Source organism: Elephantulus edwardii, unplaced genomic scaffold (assembly GCF_000299155.1).
Source record: "Elephantulus edwardii isolate Elephantulus edwardi_28Jun2011 unplaced genomic scaffold, EleEdw1.0 scaffold00048, whole genome shotgun sequence".
Classification (NCBI taxonomy): Eukaryota; Metazoa; Chordata; class Mammalia; order Macroscelidea; family Macroscelididae; genus Elephantulus; species Elephantulus edwardii.
Window position 1 is genome coordinate 1,282,975 of NW_006399798.1, and position 20,975 is coordinate 1,303,949.

Consider the following 20,975-nt stretch of genomic DNA (forward strand, 5'->3'; position numbering starts at 1 on the left):
CCTGACAGAAGTGTTCTCCCCTGTCCCTGCATGCAGCGGGCCCTACAGCAAGGCCCAGGGTCTCCACACCTCTACTGGCCTTGTCCCTGGCACAGCCCACCTAAGCACCTCAGGGCCATGTGGACACCTGATGTGGAGATAGTGTTGTCCTGGGTCCCAAAGGACATGTAGGGTGGGCTGCTCAGAGCGGGGAGTGCTGTGGAGGAGGGGAGCATCACCTCAGGGTCCAGCAGAACAGACCCTAAACCACAAGCTGCTGGTACCACACTCTTCTGCCCCACCCAGCCCAAGCACAGTAGCCATTGATGCTGCTGTCCCTCGTGGTGGTGGAACTGACCTTGCTTCTTCTGGGGAAGAGGTGGCCATAGGCTTTAGGGGCAGGTGAGGAGCACCTCCACATGAGCAACCTCTCCCCCCACCCCAGCCTCCACCCAGCTTTACCTCACCCTTGTCTCATTCTTGCAATGTCTGCCGTTTCTTTACTGTCCTCTGCCCCCAACTCGAATCCCTTGGGGCTTGTGCTTGTCCTTACTGACCCACCAGACTAAACAGCAGTGTTCAGGAAGGTGTCCTGGGGATGACGGCCCCTCCACCAAGGGACCCACCAGGCTGCGATCGCGTTCACGCCCCTCCTCCGGGGTGTCTGAAAACCCCAAGAGGCCAGTGTCCACTCCTTAAGGAGTGAACCACCACTTCCGAGGGAGGCCCTGGCAGCGAATCACCACACCGGCTCGGGGACCCCCACAAGATCGCCTCCGCAGAGAGCAGCAGGCACAGTCCCAAGACCTGGGTTCCCGCCCAAAACAAGGTGACCCTTTGCTAAGATCATTGTGTCCACTGCCTCCGCAGCGTGCAGCCCCCAGCCGCAGCGCGGGAGCGGAGCCTGGACAACGCTCCACCGCACCCCAGGACGGACGCCCGGCGGCGCCCCCAGACCACACCACGACTCCACTCCCCCGCCACGCCCCCAGGCCACGCCCCGTCCCCTGGACGCTGGGCACGCCCACGCCCCGCCCACGCCTCTCCGCTTTACGGCCGAGGGGCGTCATGAGCAGTCGTAAAGTGCCGCCGCCGCGCCCCCTGCCCGGGCTCGGGCAGGTGCCGGCTCCCGCCGCCCGGTCCCGCCGCCATGGCCGGCGCCACGCCGCGCGTCGACTGCCTGGCGGCCTTCCGCTGCCCAGCCGGGGGCCTGACAGCGGGCCGGCCGCGCGTGCTGAGCCTCGGCGCCGAGGTCTTCGTGTCCACCGGCAGCGAGCTCGTCTACGCCTACGACCGGGAGGCCCGGCGGCCGAGCGTGAGCGGGGGCTGCCCGGGACGGGGCGGGGGTCGGCGCTGCTCGGGGACGGCCCGGGTCTGACGCCGCGCGCTCGCCTCCAGGCGGTGTACGAGTTTCCCGCGCAGGTGTGGCACCTGGAGCTGCTGGCCCCGCGCCGGGCGCTGTGCGTCCTGTGCGCCCGGAGCGGCGTCTACTGCGTCCCGCTGCACCCTCGGAGCAGGTGAGCGCCGGCACTCCCTTCCCAGGGACGATGTCCGGAGGCGCCCCGCGGGGCCGGCATGGCCGCCTCCGCCCTGACAGCAGACATCGCCCACACACCCCCCTCTCTGCTCGCGCGGGAAAGGAGCTCCAAGCAGCTCCACGTCCGGCCACCAGCTGTGCCGCAGGTGGGGTGGCTGCGCCCCTCCACCGGCCCCTCCTGCCCGCGCCTGGCGCCCGGGCCCGGCCCTTTGGCGATGCGAGGCTGTCACCTCTGAGCAGGGTGCCTGGGTGGATGAAGACCTCCGAGGTGGTCACTTTGGTGATCAGAAAACAGTGGGCTGTGTGGAGGGTTGCCAGTGGTGGGCATCTGGCGGGAAATAAATGTGCCCCCTCCCCAGATCACAGACACAGAGCTGGGCTTGTCTCCTGGCTTATGGTTTCCAGGGGGTTGATGGGGTGGCTTTCGGGTCCTGCAGTCACTGGAACTGAGAAGTTGTGTCCAGCCCTGCTTCCAGAAATTACCCGCGTGTCTTGCTGGCTCTGGTGACACAGCTAGCAGAGGGGCTGCTCTTTGGAGAGGCCGGGAAGACCCTAGACCCCTCAGGATCCTGACGGGGGTCGCTCAGGGGACACCTGCCCTGACCACTGCCCTTGTGTTCTTGAAGGTCTGCGAGCCAGGCTGCCGACTACAGTGAGGCTGAGGAGCTCCTGCCCAGCGTGGTTCCCGTGGGCCCAGACGCCTGTGTCCTCCCTGACCCCACACTGTGCGCCTTCACCCTGCTGGACGACATGCTTGTCACCGTGGCGCAAGGCCCAGCCGCGTGGAAGATGCAGCTGTTCGAGCAGCTCTGTCCAGGGCCGGATCCCGGGCCAGGAGCCCAGATTGGCGAGGTGGCGTTCCCCACGGGCGCCCCCCCAGCTGGGGGTCCTGGGGAGCCCCCGGCCACTCACTTGCTCCCGGTGCTCTGCTGTGTGTTCCCACCTGACTCGGGGGCCCCCCACAGCCACCTCCAGCGACCCAGAGATGTCATACTGACAGGGCCTCTCTTTGGTCTGCTGTTTGGGGCCGACGCCACCCTCCTGGAGTCACCTGTGGTCCTCTGTGGATTCCCTGATGGCCAGCTCTGCTGTGTGGTCCTCAAGGCCCTGGTCACCTCGAGGACAGCCCCAGGGGACCCAAGGGCTCTTGTCAGGATCCTTCATCACCTTGAGGAGCCCGTCATCTTCATTGGGGCCTTGAGGACGGAGCTGCAGGCCCAGGAGGCAGCAAGCCAGGAGCTGGGGGGCGAGGACTCACATGCCGACTGCCTGCTAGCCCTGGGCAGCGAAGGCCGACTGCTGGCCATCAAGGCCAGCCGGGACGAGGCAGGCAGCCTGACCCCAGAGCTGCAGGAGTTCCGCCTGCCGGGGCCCGTGCTGTGTGCTGCCTGCGGCAGGGATGGCCGTGTCTTCCACAGCACGCCGTCGGACCTCTGTGTGGTGGACCTGGGCCAGGGGGTTCACCCTGCAGACCCTGCACAACCTGGCCTGCCCTCGCTGCCCTGTCCATCCAGCCTGAGTGTCTGCAGCGTCGTTGCCCTCACCGTGCCATCCGTGGCCCTTGCAGGTACTCACCCCTGGCCAGGGCCGACCCTGATGATCCCTCTGCTGCTGTCGGCTGAGGTGGGCTGAGGTCTACTGGGCAGGGGAAGGCGTGCTCACTGCCCAATTCCCAGCCCACCAAGGACATGGCCGCCTACTCTTCCCCCCTCAGTGTCCAAGAGCTCCCAGCCTGGCACCTCGAAGGCCCCAGACAGTCGTAGGCATCATTGTGTGTCGAGCTGTGGGGACACTATCAGAGCAGCGCCTTTCTGACCAAGGCGTTCAGCTGTGGTGACTCTGTTGGGGAAAGGGATAGAATGCCTTCCAGGCTTCCCATTAAAAAGCCTACTAGGCGCCTATGAGAGGCACAGAAAGACGCCAGGCCATCCAGGGGAGGGTGGTGTGGGGGATGCTGGGCATCAGGGGTGCTGGGCGTGGGGGATGCTCGCTGGGCGTCGGGAGCTGGGCGTTGGGGCACTCTGGGGAACAAGGACCTGGACAGGCTCTGTGTCCATGTCAGCCCCATGGGGGAGGGACATGGAAGCTCATGTTTCCAACGGTCTCCTTTGGAAGGAGGCGAGGTGACTCTGGGGACGGGATGACGTCCAGAGAGGCCAGGGTGGGACTCTGATAGCCATACAGCTCTACGCAGAGGCCAGTCTGTGGGGTGTCCAGAGATGGGTACCTTAGAACTAGGGCTACTCTGTCCTTCCCAGCCTGTCAGGTGAGGACTGGGTACCATGCTGCACCCCTCCCTGTTGTGGGCAAGGCCGTTGTGAGGCCCCTCACCCCTACCCTGGAAACTGCTCTTTCTGACTTGTCCTGGGTTTCTGACAGCCACTGCCCTCTCTCCCTGCCTACTGATTGGCCCCACTGTCTCCCTCAGAGGACACCGAGCTCTTGGCCTTGTCCGCCAGGGGGCGCCTGATAACCTGCAGCCTGTCCCTGGAACCTGCCACTGACTGGCCTGAGGGCATGACCCCAGCCCAAGCTGGCCAGAGGATTAAGGACCTCCTCTCGGGTATCGGCAGTGTCTCTGAGAGGTGAGCAGCTGGCCGGCGCCTTGGAGGCTGGTGTTGTGCTGGTGACACTGGACCACACTGTAGCTCTAGTCTAGGCTCTGTCAGTGGCCCCTGCACTTCTCCTCCTGGGGGACACCCTGAAGTTCCAGGGGCTCATTGGCGACCACGTCCTTTACAGACAAGCTTCTGCCCCTCATCCCACCCTGGTCACAGGGACACATGAGGAGAAAGTGCTCTGTGAGCTCTCCAGCCACTGCCCTACGAGGTTCAAGGTGCAAGGGTGCAAAGCTCCAGGTCGTGGGTGTCCAGCTGTACTCCAAAGAGGATGGGGCGGTCAGGCGTGTCTGGGGTGCTGGGGTGAGGCACTGGGGTGCCTACCCTGGCCAGACATCTCCTCGGTCCCATTTCTTCCTCATCTGCACGGTCGCCTTATCTGCACTCTCCTGGGTGTATTCTGTCCCCATATCTGCACTGTCCTGGATGGACGCTGCCCCCTCATCTGTGCTATCCTGATCAGATGTTGTCCTCTCATCTGCATTGTCCTGTATGTGTGCTGTCCTCATGTCTAAACTGTCCTGGATGGACGCTATCCCCTCGTCTGCACTATTCTGGATGGACGCTGTCCCTTTGTACTGTCCTGGATTGACACTGTCCCCTAGTCTGCACTGTCGTGGGTGGATACTGTTCCCTCATCTGCACTGTCTTGGGTGAACGCTGTCCCCTCGTCTACACTGTCCTGGATAGACACCATCCCTATGTCTGTACTGTCCTGGATGGATGCCATCCTTATGTTGGCATTGTCCTGGGTGGACGCTGTCACTGTCCCCTCGTCTGCACTGTCCTGGGTGGACACTGTCTCCTTGTCTGTACTGTCCTGGGTTGACACTGTCCCTGTGTTGGCATTGTCCTGGATGGACGCTGTCCCTTTGTCTCCACTGTCCTGGGTGGACGCTGTCTCAATGTCTGTGCTGGACTGGTATTGTCTCTGCCCAGGTGGGCTTGTCCCCTCACGCTGACCTGCTCTCCCCATAGAGTATTCTCACTGAAGAAGGCGGTTGACCAGCGGAACCAGGCCCTGACGTGCCTCCACGAGGCCTTGGATGTGAGCTGCGCCCTGCTTTCCCGCCAGGGCGGCCCCAAGCCCATCGTGTGCACCACCACCACGGCCTGGGGCCGCCAGGGCGTGCGGGAGGAGCTGACGGCCACCTGCCGGCTGGAGAACCACGGCACGTGCAGCCTGGGCGCCGGCTGGGCCTGGTGCATCCAGGTGCTCGCGAGTCCCCATGCTTTCGAGTTGGATGTGGCCGATGCCACCACCACCTACACGGTCCCTGTGCAGCAGCTGGCCCCAGGCGCCCAGCGTGAGGTGACACTGTCCCTGAGCTCCGGGGAGGCCAGCGCGCCTGACCTGCCCGTGACCATCTCCTGTGCCCTCTTCTACAGCCTCAGGGAGGTGGTGGGCAGTGCCCTCGCCCCCCCAGGCTCCGAGGAGGATCCCCTCTGTGAGGCGTGCCCCCCGGACCTGCTGCCCGCTCGGGACAGCATCTGCCTGCCCCTTGGCGTGCATATCGTGGACCTGCTTCAGTGCCTACGCTTCCCCAGTTTGGCCGAGCCCAGCACACAGGCCCCGGGTCAAGGGGCACCCCCCAGCGACCCTCTGGACACCTTCCTGGGAGCCAGCCACGAGCACGGCACTGAACCACTGGGCCCTGCCGCTCTCCGAGCCAAATACCTGCCCCCGTCCGTGGCCTCCATCCGGGTGTCGGCAGAGCTGCTGCGCACCTCCCTGGAGGACATCCATGCTGGTGGGTCATCACCTGGGCCCTGTACACAGTCACCCCCTACCCATCACCCGGCTGGGAAGGCGCCACTGCTTGTTCCTGGGGTCTCCCCCCTTGGCTGCTCCACCATGCTCTCCTGGACCCTCTTGTTATAGCACGACCCTTGTATGGGAGTGGACATGTCAGGGGCCCCTCCAGGCCAGTGGCTGAACCTTCATCACCGAGGAGTGAGGTGCCGGCCCCAGGGAACGCACTGAGTCATAGCCTACCCCCACAGGTGTGCCCCTGTGCTGTGCCACTCTGCAGTGGCTGCTGGCCGAGAACGGCGCTGTGGACATCGTGCAGGCCCGCGCCTTGTCGTCTGTGCAGGGGGTGGCCCCCGGCGGTGCTGACATCCACCTCACTGTCCGAGAGGCAAGCATGGTCTTTCCTGCGGGGGTCCTGGGTCCTGGGCTCTGGGTGGCATCCCAGGACAAGAACACTGTTGATGACTCAGGTTCCCCAGCTCCACAGTGTGGCCATGAGCTTCTGGCCTGTGTTGCAGGTGGCTGTGACAGACCTGTGCCCTGCAGGCCCCATCCAGGCTGTGGAAATCCAGGTGGAGAGCACCTCGCTGGCCGATGTGTGCCGGGCACACCACGCAGTCGTTGGCCGGATCCAGGTGAGCATCACCAGTGATTGACGTGTAGAGACGCTCTTTCCAGCATCTTGATGCGTCTGCCCGAAGCTGAGCCCCGAGCAGTGGGCCTTCTGCTCCTCCCTGGCCTGCAGACACCATCTGCCCACATAGACACTCAGCTGCGCCACTCCCTGGTGTGTCACTGGTCAGCGGTCAGCTTCCATGCCTCCCCTGGCTGTGCACATGCCGCTTCCTGAGTCAGGCTTAGGCGTTGGTCCTGGAGCATGGAGCCCCCATTCTGAGTCTCACAGCCTGTCACGAAGGCAGGAGGAAGCAGCTGGCCTGTGCCTAGCTCCTGGGGAGTGGGTCCCCTTCTTTGCAGGGTCGGGAGTGGCTGCTCCGAGCTTCTGCCTGGACAAGGAGCACCAGACTGGCAAGAAAATGGGTAGAATTCCATTTTATCCAGATCCACAGTCCACACCCTTGGAACCCGCCGTCAAAAAATGAAAGGACAAACGTGAAGAAATCACAGCTATAGGGAGACACCATCTCCCCCTAAACAGTAGTGACACCAACCCCACACTGTGAGGCCAGCAGGGACGTGGGGCGGTGCACCTGTGAGTGACATGTACTCCGGAGGTGTCATTGATCACCCAGTCCCCATTTTAGGACGCATTCTGGAGTAGACGCCATGGTCATCATGGTGTTAAAGGAGCAAGAGCCAGAGACAGCTGGTGTTCCTTAAGAACAAGTGGTCAGACTGGCACAGACACTCCTGGAGGAAGACACGATGAGTGGAACATTCGGAGGCCCCCCCAGGCGGGTCTGCAGGACAAGCTGAGGGAGATAGGCCAGTAACAGACAGACGTTGTGTAAGAGCCACTTTATGAACACCAGGCAAACTTTACACCCAGAAAACATCGTCTGACGGGAGGGATGAGAGAATGTCACCAGGACCCGGGAAGACCAAGCCAGGCAGGACCGAGGCAGAGGATGATATTGAGGTGCGCAGGAATGAAGGATGAGAGGGGTGGACACAGCGGCCAGCCGCCAGGTCAGAAGTCAGTCGTGTGGGGGTGTATAAGGAGACAGGTGTAGTGCACAGGTGTGGGAGGGCATCAGAGCACGCACCAGACACGGCTCAGGGATGAGGAGCCACTTGTGTTCCTAGGATATAGCACCCAGGGTCCACCTCCCAGGGGAGGCACGTTGGACGTGACGCACCGTCACAGGCTGACAAGCAGGCTTGAAGCGCGGGGATCGCTGAGGTCAGCTTACCCGACAAGCACATGAGGACATTGTCCATCTCCCTTCATGAGGAACCGTGTGGCACCACCACTGGTCTCCTTGCACCTGTTTCAAAGGGAGTGAACAGCGTCCAGGGGGCCAGGACACTGGGATTACAGCCCCTGGAACTGCCTCCGGCCCAATCCCAGAGCCCAGTGGTGTCTGGCTGCCACCCCCACATTCTGGCCAGGATTGTCACCAAAGGCCCCAGTTAGCATGGAAATGGAGAGCAAAACAGAATTGTAGACTGAACTGGGTATGACTGGGGAGTTGGGAGACTGGCCCCTAGAAACCCTTCTCCCTGGTGACTGAAGCTGTGCCCAGGATCACCCAGTTACAGGCCTGTGAGCATGACCAGTGTGCTCAGATGACCAGCCGTGAGAGCAAGATGCCCACATTACCCAGAGGCACGGGAGAAGACAGGGACCCTGGACGGAGCGGTCCAGGTGGGAACAGCAGACACACAGGTGGTCACAGCCAGTGTCAAGGGACAGTGCGTATCATCCGATGGGATGCTTAGTCATGCGTGAACGTGTGTCAGTCAACTGAGTGCAGAGATAAATCCGGTAAATCTGCAAAAGACCTCTTTAAAGTGCTTGAGAGCAAGAAGGTCACTTTAAAGAATAAGGTGCCCCTGACCCCAAACAGTGGTGTTTCCATCCACCTCATGCACATGATGCAAAATGCCCCTGAATTACGGTGTTGGTGAAGAATGCTGACAAGATCATGAGCTGCTGAAGGAACAAACATCTGTATTGGGACAGGGTGCTCCCTGGAGGTGAGGATGGGGAGACTGTCGCTGGTCCCTGGAGGAGGACATCATGCGTGACAAAGTGGACGGTCAGTGAAAGTGAAGCAGTGTATCAAGCAGAGCAAAGCTGGGGAGGCTGGCACCACACAGCCCAGGCCCAGGCCTTCTTGGGGGGTGTTGTGTGTTGACCAACATCACAGCACCAGCAGTGGCAGGTTAAGCTTTTTTGGGTGTCCTCTCCAGTGAGGACATGATTTCTGCCCTTGCCAGGGACTGGTCAGGCACACAACCCAGGCCTGTTCTGGTGCCCTCCCAGGCTGGAACCGAGCCCCTCTGCTCCGGGTGTGCCAGGCTGGCCGGGGCTCCCCCAGGATCATTACCAGTGGTCTCGGGACTGCCCATTAGCAGGACAGTGGCCACCCGAGGCCTGGAGAGGAGCTCTGGTGTTCATACTGCTGTTCCCCTAAGTTTGCTGCCTGGGATGTCTTACGTGAGGGGTGGTCTGGTTCTGGTGTGAGCTGCAGAGCCGCCTCGACGCTCACGGGGAGAGGACCTGAGAGTCCTCAGACACCACCTGCTCCTGGGCACCTGAGCAGAGCACTCCCCTTTGTGCATGGAGTTCCTTGTGGTTACTTTATGTAGTTTTCAGCCTGACGATGCAGGTAGACCATGCTTAGAGCCTTGTGAGCTGGGGTCTGAGCAGAAGCAAAGCGGTCCCCAGGAAGTGGGAGATCTGGGTGTTTGCAGGGGCCCTGGCTGGGCCATGCCAAGCAGCTGATCAGAGGAAATGCCCCTGGCCGGGGCAGCAGCCAAGGACAGGAGGGACAAGAGTGGAAGGAGCTGCAGGGGGGAGGGCTGGGGGGAGTCCCTGCCCTGCAGGGCACAGAGTCCAGTGCCAGGCACTAGTCTTCCTCACGCCCTCATGTCCCCAGACGATGGTGGTAGACCAGGCTGCCCGGGGCTCTAGCCCACCTGACCTCCGCCTACAGTTCCTGCGCCAGATCCACGCCAACCACGAGGTGAGTACCGTGCCCAGGTCAGCGGTGGGGGTCCACCCCGCAGTCGTGGGCACCTCACACACACCCCAGCTGGGTTGGGGGCTGCTTCACACCACATGAGGAGCTGCCTCATCCCCCCACATAGCTTGGCCAGGCAGTCTCGCCCCTACTTCCTGACCCCATCCAACTCCTGAGTATAGCTCATACATACACACACTGGCCCTCAAAACAAGCACAGAGCAGAGGGTCGTGTGACAGTGGAGCAGGTGCCCTCAACTGTAGCAGGACTGAGGGACACTCTGTCCCCTACTTTGTCTGGACTCCCCTGCCACCTGGGGCATGGATTCCTGGCTCACCCACCCTACCCAGCTCGTGGAGCCCACCAGGTCTACTGCTGCACCGGATAACTTGAAGGTCCAAGGCGAGGGTCCCTCCTAGGTCCCCATGATATCCTGAGGGATTTGCATGTGGGGATGCCATCGCAGGGGAGGGCAGGGCCTGGCATTTGCCCTCACGTGCTGCTCCCACCACAGGCGCTGCTGAGGGAGGTGCAAGCCCTGCGGGACCGGCTGTCCCTAGAGGACGAAGCCAGCGCCCGAGCCACCGCTGAGCGGCTCCTCCAGGTTTACAGGCAGCTTCGCAGCCCCAGCCTCGTCCTGCTGTGAGCAAGGCATCCATCTACGGGGCCCAGGCTCGGCCTGCAGGGAGCAAAGTCCTGCCCACCCTGGCCCAGCCCCATCCTGCTGTGAGCAAGGCACCCATCTACCAGGCTTGGCCTCTTCCCGCCGGGAGCAAGGCCCTGTCTGGGGCTTTAACAACCAACAGTGCCCTGGGCTTTGCAGAGAAGGTGCAGAACATGAAGCCGCTTGCCTAGGTGGGCACCGACTGGCCCTGTTGTGAGCTGAGGGAGACCAGATGTCCTCAACTTTGGCTTCTGTACCCACCTGCCCTATTCTCCACGGGGCCTCTCCACCTGTGGGGACCTGCTGCCTGCCCTGCCTTCCTGCAGGGGTTTTGGGGGCTGGCTGTGTGACTTGGACCATCCGCTCCAGCTTGTCAGCACCTTGTCAGCCTCTCCCTCCTTCCAACCAGCTGCTGGCGTCACCCAAGACTTGCCAAATCCCAGCTCCCCTTCCTGAAGGCATAATGCTCACGCCCCACCCAGGATGCTGGTCTCTGCAGGCCAGGGGAGGTGGGTGTGTGGCCCACACAAGGCTGGTTTCACCAATACCCTAGCTGGAGGCCGTCTCCCACTTTCCTTTCTGACCACAGCCTGCCTCAGACGTAGCCCGACTCTCTGCGGCCCGCACGGGGGTTCTCCCAGGAGCACAGCCTTGCCGAAGTTCTACGGTGCCGTTCCAGCCAGCAGGCTCCACTGTGCAGCCCAAGAACCCCGCAGAGGTCCTCACTGGGGTTGAACCCTGGTACCACACACTGCAGTAGCAACCCCTGGGTTGCCGAGGGTGGGGGCCACAGCCTGGGAGCCCTGGCCTAGCCCCTCCCTCTGGTGCTGATATTTTCCTCTTTCAGGGCAGCGGGAGGGTGGGTGCCTGCAGGTCTCCGCTGGCCGGCCCCCTGTTGTACACACCACCCTATGAACGTGTCCACTCACAGCCTCCTGTACAATGTCTGCTTGGGTCTCCCTCTGAGAAGCCAGCCCTGCTGGGTCCTTGACACCTGGGCCCACCTGTCTGCCCACTGTGGGCAGTCACTGGGAAAACCAGAGCCCAGGAGCTGGAGGCTCTGTCCCCACATTGCCTCAGGCAGGATCCTCAGAGCCCTTTCCGCAAGAAGCCCCTCTGCACCTCATAGCTTCCCGAGCGTGGAGGGAGGACATCCCCACCCCATCTTTTCCACAGAATAGGGGCCCAAGTGCGTGCTCACATTCCCCATGCTGGCCACACCCAGGCCTAATGGGGTACAGGCCTGCCACCATCCCTATAGGGTGCAGATTAGAAAAGGAAGCCTGCCGCCCTGCCTGCATGCACCCCACCCCTGGGCCTCTGGTCACAAGTGGGGCTGAGAGCCAGCTGCCGAGGACTTTCCAAGCAAGTCAGGTCTCCCAGCCCAGGGCCTGAATACACGACACATGCTTCCCTGAAACATACCCCCTCAGACACCCTTGGGGGTTTCATGCCAGGGTGACCAAATGCACCAGTGTTGCCACCCCTGCTGGAGGCCCAGCTCAGCCAGCCCTCAGAGGCTGGAGGTCCTGGCCTAGGTTGGTTTGACGAGACACAGTAGGGAACAATGGGGTCATCTGTCACTCACGCAGGTACCTACTGTTGGGGGTCCTGTATCGGAAACTTGAGGTAGGGTCAAAAGCAAGGTCACAGGCTCCCAAGGGTTCTCTGCCCCAGACCACACCACACCGGCAGGTATTGTTCCTCCAAGTCTCCCCAAGAACTTCCCATGATGAGGACACAGCCCTCTCCTCCCAGCCGGACTGTAGCCCCGCTGGGCAGCGGTGTCTCAGCCAGGGGCTGTGAGGCCCCTGCCGGCCGGTGGTGGACTCAGCTGGACGCCTCCGGGGCGCTTCCCGGCCAGCTCCCCGATACAGCCCCGCGGCCTGGGCTTCGGGGTCAGTACTCCCAGAGCGCCTCCCCCGCCGGCACGTCCGAGTCTGCGCGCAGCAGCCCCGAGGCGCCTCCGCGCAGGTACTTGCCGCTGCGCGCGCGGATGGCCACACGGCCACGTTCGCGGAACTCGAACAGGAAGTCCTCTGCGCGCTCCCCGTCACTGCACACGCTGCCGTGGCTGCCCGTGTTCCAGAAGCCTCCGCCGCGGCCTGGAGAGTGGACAGATGTCGGCTGGGCCCCTTGATGTCCGCGCCTCCCTCCCCCCCACTGCTGGGCTAAATCGCTGACCTCATCCCCAATTCGAGTGCCTGGGGGTCAAACTGAATTGCGACGTTTCCCCCCAGTCTGAAGGCATGGGAGCCATGTCTAAATTGTCCCCCAGTTTGATAACCTGGGGGTGACTTCTAGTGCCCCAAATCCAGGATTGATCTCTACCCCAAATTCCAGGAACAATCTTTAAATCGTGACCTCCAGTTTCAAGAGACAAAGATACAGCCAGGACATAAGAGGGCACATCCTTCTCAAACCTGCATCAGGTGCATTGCATGACTCTGAGCCCAGGAATTGCTGTGTCCACCTCTCCCTCAGATACCACCCCAGGGCAAGTGTTCTCGGCCCTCCCTCCGCTGCACTGGGCCCCACGGCACCTCGGATCTGGTAGGCACCATCGCTGAAGGTCAGGTGGAAGACATCATAGACGGACCGGTTGGTGTCCAGCTGGTTGGAGCCCCGCCGGTGGCACACGAAGCCATCCAGGCCACGCAGCACTAGGATGGGCCGGTTGATGAGCTTGAGGGTGAACTCTTCATCCTTACCTAGGAGGACAGGGTGCTGCTGGTGCCTCCTCACCTGGTGAGTTAGGACAGTCACCCCAGGCCTCCCTGGCCTGCCCTTGGACCATGCGGTGAAGGCCTGCCCTCGGTCCCCAATGTGCAGATTGATGGCCAATCCTGAGAGCTAGGACCACGGCCTGGCCAACAAGCCTGTTGCCCAGCTCTACTCAGTGGGGAGGGGTGGATACGGGTCCCTGAGCTGGCCCTGTCTCTAGGCAAGGTCCCCAGTGCCCCATGGGAACAAGGAGCCCCTCTCACCCACAAAGTCACTGATGGCTGCCAGCTGCCCGTTCTTCTTCATACACACATAGCGCCCGTTGCTGGCCTTCAATGCCACCCGCCGGCCACGCCATTCCATCTCAAACATGGTGTTAGCTGAACTGGAGGGGCAGGGCGAGATGGACACCACATCACACACCCCACCACGCCGTGCTGCCACTGGGAGCTGCCCACCAGGCCCCCTCAGTGGGCACTCTGACGGGCTGGGATGCTACAGTGGTCCTCCCTTCCACCCCTACCCCCAGCTTGGGTAAAGGGGACGATCGTGGTGATGATGGTAGAGGTGACAGCTGTAACAATGAGAGAGCTGAGAGGGAGAGGCCAGCTGAGGCCTGTGGTGGACATGCAGGGCAGCAGTGATGACGGGAGCTGAGCGTGGAAGAGGTAAGGAACTCACACTTGTGTGGCTGTGGCCTGGATGCCCCCATGGGTGACCAGGGTCCAGTACCCCCCAGTGCTGGCATAGAAGGTGCACTTCTTTGTCTCCTGTTCAATTTGCATCAGGAAGGTCTCATGGTCCAGTTCTTCATCCTGATTGGCTGATACATTGACCCCTGGAAGGAGATGGGAAAGCCCTTCACTCCTCTCCTGGGGTGAGCCCTCCACCACCCTGAGCTAGGTGGGTCTGGTCTGGAAACCTCTGGACTGAGGAGGGTTTGGAAGGTCCTCTCAGAGGCTCTGGGGATATGGACACATTGAGAACCACACACACACATTGCTACTTTGGGGGCCCTTGACTGTGCCTCCCCTTCTCCACTTCCCCAGTAGTCCCTTCCGTGCCAGCAAATCTCCACTTGACTAATCGGCAGCTAATCAGCCTCCCCTGCCTGTGGGCTTGGGATTACTGCCGGCTTCTATTTATACTTTGCCCTAAGCCACTGGCTGGGCACAGTGGGGTCTCTCTCCTCCCACGTCTGAACCCCCTACCAGAATGAATTCTCTGTCACCTCCCCATGCCCACTGGACCTCAGAAGGTCATGTTTAAGGGTGGGTACAGTGGGCAAACAGGGGTTTCCAAACATCCTCCCAGAACCATTACCCCATTCCATGGTAACCTGCCACCCTGAATCACGTGCCACCCTGAATCATGTGGCTGGTCACAGGACTCTGTACCCTAGGGTTGGGGAAGGAGGGATGGGCAAGTGGTCAGCCCTGCTCCAAGGGAAGGCAGGGCACCAGGCAGGGACCCCCAGTAGAAAGGGGCTTCCTCCCAAGCACTCCCAGCTGTGATCTGATGACTACAGCCAGTACCTGCGGAAGATACCTGAGCGTGCTATTGGCCTCAGTACAAGATTCACTACCACTCACATGGGCAATGGCCCATCTTTCTGTCTCAGAAGGACTGTTGGATTTGAACTGTCACCTTTCAGTCAGCAGCCCTGCCATGCTAAGTGCTATTGCACTGGAGCTCCTGGGCTCATCACAAGGTGCCGACTCATAACTGGCCTTCCAGCAGGTTTTTGGAAGCAGGAAAACGCACAAGAGACTGCCCCTCCTTCTCACGCCCCGGACTCCTTTGAATCCCCTTTTCCGCTCCCTCAGCCAGGCATTGACTGAGCAGAGATTGGTCATATGGCCCGGTTCTGGACAATGACAATGAAAGGATGCCTGTGGGCACGTGGGGAATGTTCTCATAACTCCTAAGACAGCACCACACAAGAAGAACAAGAAGTGGCAAAGAGAGTGGCTGTCCACTGCCACTCAGGTTTCCTGCCTGCGAGGGTGTGAAGTCCAGGGCAGCAGCTGCCTTCTGTGACCATGAGGCTGGCAGTCTGAGGGTACAGCTAGCTGACCAGAGGGAGCGGCCTCTCAGCAACGAGGAGCCGGTGCCTGCCTGGAACCTTGCCAACCCCATGGCCCCTAGGCTTCCCTTAAGGAAACAGTCAACCATCTAGTGTCTGAGGCAGGTACCAGTCACTTCTCTGTGACTTGAAGCAGCAAACACTGACCCCCGGACACCAGTAGCCATTGACCCAGGAGAAGCACAGAGACCCCCTCTGGCTGATGGGGCTGCCAAGAAAGTGATTGGCAGGAGAAGACAGGCCGACCTCAGCCTCAGACAGATTCAGGGGTCCCCCGGTCAGAAGATGGACGAGTCCAAGCACTGGGCTGTGCCGTTCCTACTTGCCGAGTCAAAACCCTCTATCCAGCTGCCTGGGGTGAATCCCCCCACTGTCCTGCCTGCTTCCTTACATCTCAGCAGGTCAAAGTCTAGGGCCTGGGTCATATGCAGGTTTAGTGCCAGAGATCCAAGGAGTGAGTGGTGCCCAACTCCCAAAGTGGGAACAGGACTATCTAGGAAGAGGATACCCATCACAAGTAGAGTTCAGACCCAGGTGACGGCAGGAGTGAAGAGTGAGTCCTGTGGCCACCATCTGTCTACCAGTCACTGCCACCACCGTCACTGCCACCACAGTGACCACCAGAGCCCACACCACCATCACCACCACTATGAGCACCACAGCAGCACTACTGGCAGTGCCCACAGCATCGTCACTCCCTCAGCCAGGAATCTGGACGGTGGATTCAGCTCCCTTGGCCTGTGGTAGACACATGGGCCTCCTCCTTGGCTGCAGAGTGGTCAGGAGGGCCTTTCTCCCTCCCATTATTGGACCACCTGGGCGCAGGGAGCGGGCCACACACATGGACTGGCAGTGGCTGCTGCCCCTCAGCTCTGGGCCACCCCACACCATGCACTTCCTCACAGGAGGAAGGAACTGCCCACCTCCCTGTTCAGGGGCATCTGAAGGGATTTCATAGAAAAGGGGCCCACCGACCTCATGAAGAAATGACTGGTAACTGCAGAGCCCATGGTGTTAGCTATGAGCCCGTCTGCCCATGGGACCAGTGTCTTCCTACTCAGCCAGGGAGGGAGTGCTTTCCACCACATAGGGCACCATGGCCCCTCCCTCGGAAAGAGCTCTGATCCTCCCCAGGGCCCCTTGTCCTGCCTCCATTACCCTATTTCCTGAAAGTCCAGAAAGTGTCCTGGGGCCTGGCAGCCTCATTTGCTCTGCCCAGTCAGGCTGGCACCACCAATCAGGGGCCCAGTGGCCACCCTTCAGGGCCAGCACTTGAGGGAGATAGACCCTGCTGTTGAGACCTTGAAGCCACCAGCCCTCAAGGCCACCTCCGTATCATGTGCAGCCACAGTGCACCACCAAACAGGAGTCCACTCCTGTCCCACCCACATCCTCGTGGACGTTACCCACCCGGATACAGAGACATCCAGCACCAGCGCACAGACGTCCCATACCCTCACGGGCACAGCACACCAGCTCAGACACGCCCTCATGGGCACACGCGTCCCACACAGACATGGTGCACACATTATCTGCTCCACCACACAGACACGCGTCCTCACACACAACCACATGCACACGCTTGCACATGCGTTCACACACACGAGTGGTGCCCCCTCCACGACCAGCGCCCCGCCTGGTCACCTTGGCGCACGGACAGGTAGCGGTGGTTGGCGGCCACCAGCACCACCTGTGGGTGGCTCTCCTCCAGGTCAAACAGCTCATCCTTGCTGGGCCGCAGGTTGCGGCCGGCCCGCAGGGTGCCCGCAGGCCCCACGGGTGCCAGGTAGCGGCCGTCGCAGTCCTTGAAGGCCAGCTTGCCGGCCTTGAACTCCAGCGTGTAGCGCGCGCGCGCCTCGGGCTCCCAGACCAGGCGGCCGTCACTGCGCAGGTAGCGGCTGTCGCGGGCACGCAGGCAGTAGTGGCGGCTCTGGAAGGTGAGAGTGACCAGCGCGTCCACGCCCCATGGCGTGTCACTGTCCGCAGCCATCTCCTCCTCGCGCGGACAGAGCTGCACGTAGCGCCGACGGCCGATGCTCAGCAGGTGGGCCTGCGGGTGGATGGCCAGGTGCACCGTCCACAGCTCAGCTGGGGACACGGCAGTGGCGAAGCAGGACAGCTGGTCCTCCGTGCCCCCGAAGAAGCGGCCGTGCGGCTCCGACTGCAGCGCCCAGCGCCCGTCGGGCTGCGGCCGCACCAGGAAGCGGCAGCCGGGGACCGGCCGCTCGGCCTCGCAGGACACGCGCCCGTCCTCATCGGCTGCCAGGTAGCGGCCCAGGTGACTGCTGCGGAAGAGGACTGCGGCGCCGTGCGCGGGGTCGGGCTCCAGGACCCACACCTGCTTGCGCTTGAGGCTGGAGGCCGAGGCGTTGACCTTGAAGCCGAAGCTCTCGGCCGTCAGGTAGCGGTCGGCGTCGTTGAGCAGCCCGAACTGGATTTTCAGCACCTGGTGCAGCCCGTTGGTCGGCATGGTGGCGGCGCTCAGGGCGCCCGGCGCTCGGCTGGCCCGTGGCCCCCTGGCCCCGGCGTCATGGGTTCGCCCCCCGCGCTCTGCCCGCGGCCACCGCTTACATGGCCGGCAGGCGGAGGGCGGGGACGGGGCGGGCCGGAGGTGGCCGGCTTAGGGACCGCGGCCCTGGCCCTTTAATTACCCCAGCTTGGATTTCAGCCACCGTCGCAGTCACAGCCGCAGCCCCCGCACCCAGCCTGCAGGCTGGATGGCCCCTGGCTGGAGGCCTGTCCACCACCCTGTGGTCCCCCGCACAGACCCTGGAGCCCACGTGGCCTGCCCGCTCAGTGCAGCCTGGCCGTGTGGGGTTCGGTCCTGGGGAGGATTTGCCGTGGAAAACTTGCAGCGTGGGAGCAACCTGATCAGAGCCCGTGCGCACTGCACGCTCCTGCTGGTGGATCCGGTTACCGGCTTCTGCTCTCTGATTCCTGCTGCCAGGAACCAGGAAGGCCCCCCTCACGGTGCAACACTCAGAGCAGGGTCCAGGTGCTCCGGCCTGTAGCCCTGGATCTCATACCCGGGCTGGCCCCCAGTCCCAGGCTGGAGTAGCTGGTGGGATATCCCGTCCAAGAAGGAGGCTGGGACTGGACTGGGCACTTCCTGGTGGCTCCTGGAAGCTGTGCTAGGATGCTGGCCTGGTATCACAGCCCTTTGTGTGGACTGGACAGGCTGCCGGGTGGACACAGCGCCTGGTGTCCTTGGTTCAGGAAGGTGGGGGATGCAGAGCCCCAGCATACACATGTGGGCAGATTGCAGCCAAGCGGCCCAGACCTTCCAGCGGGAGTCCAAGGACTTGTGTCTGCCAACCTCTATGAATCCTTCGTGTCAGGGGTGAGGGGCTGCCCTGCTCGGCAGATGGGGCTGGTGACCAAGCCCTGCCATCCACAAGAACCTTCTGCACGTTGGGGACCAGATACTGGGCTCGCCAACCAAGGGGTGATCTGTGTGCAAAGCCTTTGTAGCAGCTGGTCCAGAGTGGGGAGGGGTCTAGAGTGGGACGGGGTGAGCCCCAGCTCTGAGGGCCCAGGCCTGCAGGCAGTCATACCCCCACCTTGGTGGCCCTGACACTGCCCAGCTTCGGCACCTGCCTCAGGGGCGGGGAGCCAGTAGGAGAAACTGAAGCTGGCTATCCTGGGCTGGGGGGGCGGGCAGAGTGGTGTCCTCTTCCTCCTAGTGGGGTGACCCTGGCTCCCTGGGGACCAGGTTGGGGCCAGGCCTAGGGGCTCCCAGCCATGCCCTCAGATCTCACCTGTGCTGGGGCTCTGGGGGTCTGAGTGGGACTCAGGACAATTAGTGAACTCAGGTTTTTTTGGTTCTGTAGGACACAGAGGGTTGGGGCTGGAGGCAGGTTGGGCCTCTGCGCACCCCATAGCCTGCCCACCCACTGGGATCTGCACCAGCTGGCTCTGTCCACTGCCCTGCAGCTCACATGTGGGGGGGCATCAACTGTGTGTTCACAGAGCTATGTCCTGTGTCCCCCAGGAAGACACTGTCTGATCCCCACATGTCGACCGTGTCCCCTCAGTCCCCAGGAAACTTGGATCAAGTCCACCTTCAGTTCCCCTTGTGTTCCCTCTGCAGCCCCTCCAAGGTGGCTGGTAGACTCATGCGTCCACACTCCCAGGTGCACACCGTTCCTCAGCACCAGCTCCCTGTAAGCCGAACATGATGGCGCCCCCTGTCCTCTGATTAGAGTAATGTCCGTGTTAACACTACCTGCCTGGTGTCAGGTGCCCGGCAGAAGCATGATGCCAGGCGCTAAGAGGCCTGGCTCTGGGCAGCCCCTCAGGGCAGGGCCCCTAAACTGCCAGATGCTGGGTGTTCCCCGCTCTGACCGAGTGTGTGATTGAATGGGGCCTAGGAGCCTTGGGGTTTGCAGCCTGAGCCCAGTTCCAGCTTCTCCTGACCCCTCTGCCCAGCCCCTGCAGGCCCAGATTCCTCCCCACTGTGACCCCTCAGCAAGGCCTAATTAATCTGGGTCTGGATGGTCTGAGGTGGCCTCAGGTGTAGGGGCGACAAACTAAGCCTCTGGGAGTGAATGCAGCACACACGCGTGCTATCTGCTGTGCGTCCCGCACGCGGCCGGTCCACTGTGCATACACACGTGTGTGCTCCACTGTATGTACACGCACCCAGACACACACGTGTGTATGCACAGTGGATCGGATGCATGTGCACGCACACAGTGACACACAGTGGACCACACGTGTACACGATGCCATGAGGCTCAGTCTAGCCTCCCTTTGAGTCTCCAGGGACCCCATCCCTCAGGACTCCGGGTTTCCTGTGCGTGTGAGGCGGTAGCTCTAAAAAGCAGTGTGCATGCTGGAGGCTGTGGCCAGTGCAGCTGTGCAAGTGGTGCCCTAACCTGAGCCGTGCCCCCAAACACTGAGAACCTGAGTTCTGCAGGATACTGAGGGGTGGACACAGAGGGACCATCCTCACACTGGGACTACAGTGTCTGCCACAAACCTCACAGGCCTGCCTGGCAGTGCCCTCCAACCTGAGGAGTGTGCCCCTGGAACTTGACAGGCCTATCTAGCAGGATCTGGGGCCCAATGGGGCACTTTGCAATCTGTCCCCACAGTGGGGCCATCTCTATAAGCACACAGGTTTGATTGGAGGGGGGCTCCTTTTCCTGAGGGACACCCAAGTGCCATTTTGGGGAGCAGCACCCCAGGGTCCTAATCCAGGAGGCACAATGGGTGGAGCTCCTCCAGGGCAGGGAGGTACTGAGGGAGGGGCTGCGGGGCTGTTGGACCTCCCAGCAGGCAAGGCCAGGGTCCAAATTCAGCCTGCCTGTCATGGGAGTCTTGCTGAGGACCAAGACAGAGGCCCCTGAAAGTCCCAGCTGTGGGGAGGTGCCCACCCTGTGTTCATCTTCTTGCCCTGGCCTCTCAGGAAACATCCTCTGAGATTCTCAGGGGATGAGTGGGCTGGCCCCCACAGGACCCACTGCCCCTCTCCACAAGACAGGCCTTCTTGGGGCTATAGGGAAGGGCCAGGTGCCCTGTCCAGACCGCTAGACCTGGACACAGGCGTCCAGCCTGGCTCTGCTGGCAGGCTGCCTGCTGCCATGGCAACCAGTGTGTGCACCAGGCCCAATGCCCGGGCAACACAGATGCTGGCGGCGTGAGCTGTTTGTGCACGTGGCTGAGGGAGGGTGGCCAGGGGACGAGGGACCACACAGGACAGGACAGGTGAGACTCCTGCCCTCAGATTACACCACGCAGAGTTCCTAGGGGGCCAGAGGGTGGCCTGCCCACACCCTGAGCCCGACTTCAGCCCCAGTGCTGGCCACTCTGGTCCTGCTGGCATCTCTGTCCCTGACCTGGCCCCGTACAATCCAGCCACCTTGTTACCATTCTAGGGGACTCTTGGGCTGTGTCTTCAACAAGGGCTGGACCTCTCCTGTCCCGAGTCCCTCATGTGTCCAGGTACCTGCTCCCTGGCTAGC

The 20,975-nt window shown here is 61.9% G+C and overlaps 2 protein-coding genes across 3 annotated transcripts; one reads left to right on the forward strand and one right to left on the reverse strand.

Annotated features, from left to right (window-relative positions):
- Positions 1-1,129: 1,129 nt before the first annotated feature.
- Positions 1,130-10,181, forward strand: LOC102857377 (chromosome unknown open reading frame, human C17orf70). The gene is made up of 9 exons (XM_006886152.1): positions 1,130-1,294; positions 1,378-1,496; positions 2,143-3,083; positions 3,945-4,101; positions 5,113-5,885; positions 6,139-6,275; positions 6,406-6,522; positions 9,451-9,537; positions 10,050-10,181. Exons 1-9 carry the CDS (start codon positions 1,130-1,132, stop codon positions 10,179-10,181), a joined length of 2,628 nt encoding a protein of 875 aa, XP_006886214.1.
- Positions 10,182-12,082: 1,901 nt separating this feature from the next.
- On the reverse strand, positions 12,083-17,479 carry FSCN2 (fascin actin-bundling protein 2, retinal). 2 transcript variants are annotated; one of them, XM_006886154.1, is made up of 5 exons: positions 16,654-17,479; positions 13,605-13,761; positions 13,187-13,308; positions 12,743-12,910; positions 12,083-12,304 (listed from the first exon to the last, which is right to left on the reverse strand). In XM_006886154.1, the coding sequence occupies exons 1-5, from the start codon at positions 17,477-17,479 to the stop codon at positions 12,099-12,101; spliced, it is 1,479 nt and encodes a 492-aa protein (XP_006886216.1). In that variant the 3' UTR covers positions 12,083-12,098. The 2 variants fall into 2 exon arrangements, with proteins under 2 accessions (XP_006886216.1, XP_006886215.1); XM_006886153.1 differs by having other exon boundaries at positions 12,099-12,304; positions 12,743-12,976.
- Between the last annotated feature and the right edge of the window lie 3,496 nt (positions 17,480-20,975).